The 5,690-nt window shown below is 45.7% G+C and overlaps 1 protein-coding gene across 1 annotated transcript in view; it reads left to right on the forward strand.

Moving 5' to 3' along the window:
- The first annotated feature begins 626 nt into the window (after positions 1 to 626).
- The window catches only part of RNF150 (ring finger protein 150), a 433,071-nt gene continuing 428,007 nt past the window's right edge, over positions 627 to 5,690 (forward strand). The window contains exon 1 of the mRNA XM_007941198.1: positions 627 to 1,113. Coding sequence (XP_007939389.1) covers positions 627 to 1,113 — 487 coding nt within the window. The remainder of the gene's footprint in view (positions 1,114 to 5,690) is intronic.

The following is a 5,690-nucleotide window of genomic DNA, read 5'->3' on the forward strand; positions in this document are numbered from 1 at the left end:
CCACACCCCCCGGCCGGCCGCTCCCGCAGCATGTGTGTGCCCTCGGCGCCGCCACAAGGCGAGGCGAGGAACACAGCGCCCACAGCCTGAGGGAGCCGGCGCCCAGCAGTAGCCGCCACCGCGGCTGCAGCCCGACCCGCTCGCAGTTGCCTTTTCCCCCCCAACACTCAGAAGCGGCGGTCGGGACACCCTTGGCAGCACCTCAGACTTCAAGCAGCCGCGCCCGCCCCTGCCGGGGCTGCAGGGCACAGAGCCGTCACCCCGCATGCTTCTGGATCCCCTGCCACCTCTATGAGAGGAGAAGCCGGGCGAAGGAGCAGGACGCTTGCCAGTCGGACTCCTCAGCAAGCCCCGAGGGTCCCTTCCTCCCGCGCCATCTGGGCGCCTGTAAAGCAAAATGCAGCCACCGCGCTCCGGCTAAGAGAGAAAGGGGTCGGCGCTGCTGGCTCGCCTGGAATCCGCTCCCCGCAGCGGCTGCGCGTCCCGGCCACGGCACCTCAGGCCCAGGAGTGAGGAGGAGGAGGTGGAGGAGGAGAAGCGGCCGGCCGGGGGTTGGTCGAAGGTGGGGAGGAGGGACGGGACGGGGGGAGGGTGCGGGGGGCGGGAAGGGGGCCCCGGCAGAAAAGATGGCAATGTCTCTCATCCAAGCGTGCCGCAGTCTGGCTCTCTCAACATGGCTGCTTTCCTTTTGTTTCGTGCATCTGCTCTGCCTGGACTTCACCGTGGCCGAGAAGGAGGAATGGTACACTGCCTTCGTGAACATCACCTACGCCGAGCCGGCGCTGGACCCCGGGGCCGGGGCAGTAAGCGGCGTCGGCAGCGCAGAGCTGCACACAGAGAAGACCGAGTGCGGGCGCTACGGAGAGCACTCGCCCAAGCAGGACGCTCGCGGGGAGGTGGTCATGGCCAGCTCGGCCCACGACCGCCTGGCCTGCGATCCCAACACCAAGTTCACCGTCCCTACTCAGGGCAAGAACTGGATAGCTCTCATCCCCAAGGGCAACTGCACTTATAGGGATAAAATCCGGAACGCGTTCCTGCAGAACGCCTCCGCCGTGGTCATCTTCAACGTGGGCTCCAACACCAATGAGACCATCACCATGTCCCACGCAGGTGAGTGGCCCGGGCGGGCGTGGGCGGGCGCGGATGCGGGGGAGGGGAGATGGAGGGAATGGAGGCGCCGAGAAGAATCTAGACACTGCCAGCCAGATCCTTTCTGTGAAATTCATTGCTGCGCGGAAGACGCTTTTCTGTTCCCTGGACCTGTTAAGTTTTGCGCCTCGTCACTTCGGGGGTTTACAAAGAGGAGCGGACTCTTTGTAAATACTCTTGTATTGTGGGTGGTACTAGAGAGTGTGTTCCGCTTGACAAAGGGCTGATCGTGGGAGGGTCGGCCAAGGTGGGCTAACTTTTCCGAGGCAGCTCTGAAGGGTGGGGTTTGCAGGGCTGGGCTCAGATATTTTTTCTCGTTTAGTGAACGGTCCCGCACCTGTTCGGAACCGGTAGATCTGATAACGCAGCTCTGCACTAGGGTGTGTGCATCAGGTATACTCCTGATGTAAGCGTTTGTGTATCAAGAGGTAGGTAGAGTTGCCTCCTGGCAGCACACTACAACTAACTCGCTCCTTCAAGTCAGGTTTCAGCTCTCTGTGGGAGATTAAGAGTTCTCCGCACTCCTCCCGCCTCTACCCCAGTTGGGTTTATTCACGTCATAAATAATACTAAAAGTACTGTTCTCTGCCAAGCTGTCATCCGGAGAAGCTGACAGGCAGGCTTGATGGTAAATAATAACAATCCAACACATACAAGAAGTGCATGGTGGCCATAAAGTTAGGCTTACCTTTCCAGTATTGCATTAGCCTTTGTCTGATTGAGAGATTACATATGCTGAAACTTTTCTTTTTTGGCAAAAATGAGCTGATTGCAGGGTAGAACGAATAACTTTTTTTTTTTTTTTTAAATGATTGCAGGGTACCAGGACTAGGAATCCTTTAACTCCCCTCACCCCAAAAGTTACAGTCTAGTGGACTCTGACTTATCATTTCCTCTCCCAAACTTGATATTTACATGTATGCCAAATAAAAGCATGTTTCCTGTGGTAGGAACCAAAAAGTGTGTGTGTGTGTGGGGGGGGGTGGCAATCTCCAGGGTAATTTAGTTTCAATGGCGTTGCCTTTGAGTCCATTATTGCTGCTCGTTTCCATGTGCCTGAGAAGTAGGCACTGCTTCCCAGAGGGGTCCCTGTGGCCTGCAGCCTGAGGAAGAAAGAACAGAAATGACTGGCACATTTTCTGGCTAGAGTCATATAGTAAAAATAGAATTTTTTAAAGAAGCCAGATTTTAATAAGCAGTTATGCCACTAAAATGGAATATCAATCTTTGGCTAGTTTTTTTTTTTTTTTTTTTTGAGGTGGGTGACTCTGTTCTCTTTGGGTACAGGTTTCCATTCCTACAACTCATTCCACCTATTAGTGAAATATACAGTTGGCTTGCCTCCAGTAATCTGCACCAGCTGTTTTAGTCAAGGAAACATATCAACCTTAACACAAACAGGTTGTTTAGTGTGGGGAAATTTTCAAATACAGGGCCCAGAAAAATGCAGTGAATTGCTTAATGAAGAGAAAGGGAGTAGTTAACTTCTTAGACAAGTTACCATACAGCACTTTAGAAACATTTGGTATATTTTCTTGAGCTCAACAGTTTTCTGGGGGAAAACTATTATATTTTGACCTGATTCACAGGTGTTGTTATGTGCTGTCAAGTTGGACCTGACTCATAACGACCCCTCCTTGGGTATCCGAGGCGGTATCACTACAGAAGTAAATTGTCCAGTCTTCCTTCTGAGGAGTGGCTGGTGGGTTTGAACCACCAGCCTTCTTGTTAGCAGTGTACTTAAACTTTATGATATTTAAGGATTTTAAAAACTATGAAAGAGCATTTTAAGTCATGTAAAATATCTTTAAATAGACATATTATTTCATATGTAAAACCTTGCATGAGTATAGGATGAAGATTTTTGTTGTTGTTCTTTAAACTCCAAGAAGATGATCAACAGGCTTTGCAAGCTTCTTTAAATGGAGTGTGTGTGTTTGTGTATGTGTGTGCACGCATGTGCATATACCTGAAATCTTAAACTCAGCTTCTTTCAAAATAGAATAAGAGGTATCATTTGTTACCGTCTAAAAGGATTCTAAAGAAATGCCAACACATTGGATCAATTAATGGCTTGCCTGTTTTTAAAGTAGGAATAAGCTGATTTCCCATTCAAATGATGCCTGATTAGAACATAGTAGGAATAAAGGGATTTTAGTCTTCAAAGTTAAAGACCAAAATATGTGAAGGAAATCCTTTACTATCTAATTGTTCTCTGTTGCCAAAAGTGTGTTGATACTGTATCTGCTAACAGCCATGAAACTTCTCTATTATCATCTAACACTGCAACATAAAGAGATTCGATTGACTCTAGTCAGAGATTGCATTGATTTATTTTACAGTCTCTGTGTTAGTCATCTAGTGCTGCTGTAACAGAAATAGTGTCTGTCAGCTCTGAGGGAAGGTCCTTGCTCACTGGTTCCCTGGTAATCTTCCTGTGGTGTGGCATCTATCTTTCCCCATTTCTGCTTGCTTGCTTGAATTCTTGTATCTCAATTGAGATTGACTTAAAACACACCCTACATGAATATGGTCTCATTAACATAACAAAGAAAAACCATTCCCAAATGAGCTTAACCACTGGTATAAGGGTGAGGATTTACACCACTTTTATTTGGGGAAGGGGGTGTACAATTCAATCTATAGCAGTCTCCTTATGAAGTGATGCCTTATAAGGAGGTGCATGATAAGGTAGCATGGCAAGCCCTTCACTTTGCTCTGAAATGCTTTGGCCAGAATCTCAAACAGTGACAGCACTAGTCTCGCTGGCAATATCTTACATGTAGCTTCAGAACTTGAAGACTTTAAGTTTTCTAATTAAATTTGAGCAAGTTTCTAAATTCACCTTAGGAAATGGTATATTTTAGATACTAAACAAATACTCTCGTTTTGCAGTTTGGGGATGCAATATATGTTCTTATTCTGATGTTATCTCACCTCTCCTCTTGATCCTTTATTTTTGGAACTGATAGTTTTCAGGTGAGAAGAAAGTCTGAATTTAGAGATATGCAAAATTTAGTATCTATACATTTGGGATGATATGACCCCAACAGACCCAGTATCTTGAAACTCAAATACAGATTATTTCCCCTTCTTCCCTCTGATATGTTTTTATTTTCTGCTTTAAATGATTTTGGGTTTCTGCCACTTCTACAAAGGGAGCCCTGGTGGTGCAATGGTTAAAGTGCTTGGCTGCTAACTGAAAGCTTGAAAGTTCATACCCACCAGCTGCTCCACAGGAGAAAGATACGGCAGTCTGTTTCATAAATATTTATAGCCTTGGAAACCCTGTGGGTCCTATAGGGTCACTATGAGTCCAAATCAACTCAATGGCAATGGGTTTGGGTTGGTTTGGGTTTGTCATTTCTACAGTTATACTTCTTATTCACAAAGACATAGCTTTTACTGAGATAGACTAGTAGTCTTACTTTGTAACCAGTGTTTGTCCTTTTAAAAAATATAACAGCTTTATTGATACATAATTACATATCATACAATTTCCTAATTTAAAGTATGCAATTCATTGGTGTTTGGTATGCTGGCAGAGTTGTGCAACCATCACCATTAACTAATTCAAGAACATTTTCATAACCCCAAAAGGAAAGCCCATTCCCATTAGCAGTTACTCCGATTTTCCCTCTGTACCTACCCCCACCTCTCCACCCTGGCTTGACAACCACTAATCTGCTTTTTGTCTCTGGATTTGCCTGTTCTGGACATTTAATATAAATGGAGTCATGTAATAGGCAGTGTTTTTGTGACTGGGTTCTTTCACTTAGCATAATGTTTTCAAGGTCCTTCCATGTTTTAGCATGCATCAGTACTTCATTCTTTTCTATTGCCAAATAATCTTCCATTGTATGGCTATACCCACATTTTATTTATCCATTTATCAGTTAATGGACATTTGGATCGTTTCTACTTTTTAGTTGTCAGGAATAATACAGCTGTGAACATTCATGTACAAGTTTTTATGTGGACATTCCTCTTGGATGTATATCTAGGAGTGGAACTTCTTGGTCATATGGTAACTCTTAAGTTTAAACTTTTAAGGAACTGATCAACTATTTCCCAAAGTGGCTGTACTATTTTACATGACCACCAGCTGTGTATAAGGAAGGGTTCCAATTTCCACGTCCTTGACAACATGTATTATTATCTGTCTTTTTATTTTAGCCATCCTAGTGGATGTGAGGGCTTCTTGGTTGGTGCAAACAGTTAAAACACTTGGCTGCAAACCAAAAGGTTGGAGGTTGGCGTCTATCCAGAGGGACTTAGGAAAAAAGGCCTGGCAATCTACTTCCAGAAAATCAGCCACTGATAACCCTATGGGGCACAGTTCTACTCTGATACACATGGGATCACCAGGTGTCAGAATCAACTCTACAGCAACTGGCTTGGTTTTTGGTTTGTTGTTGTTGTTGTTATGTGCCATGGAGTCGGACCTGACTCATAGCAACCCCTCCTTGGGTTTCCGAGGCAGTATCACTATGGAAGTAGATTGCCCAACCTTTCTTCCGAGGAGTGGCTGGTGGGTT

This window comes from Orycteropus afer, unplaced genomic scaffold (genome assembly GCF_000298275.1).
Source record: "Orycteropus afer afer isolate SDZICR_OR568_19922 unplaced genomic scaffold, OryAfe1.0 scaffold00076, whole genome shotgun sequence".
NCBI lineage: Eukaryota > Metazoa > Chordata > Mammalia > Tubulidentata > Orycteropodidae > Orycteropus > Orycteropus afer.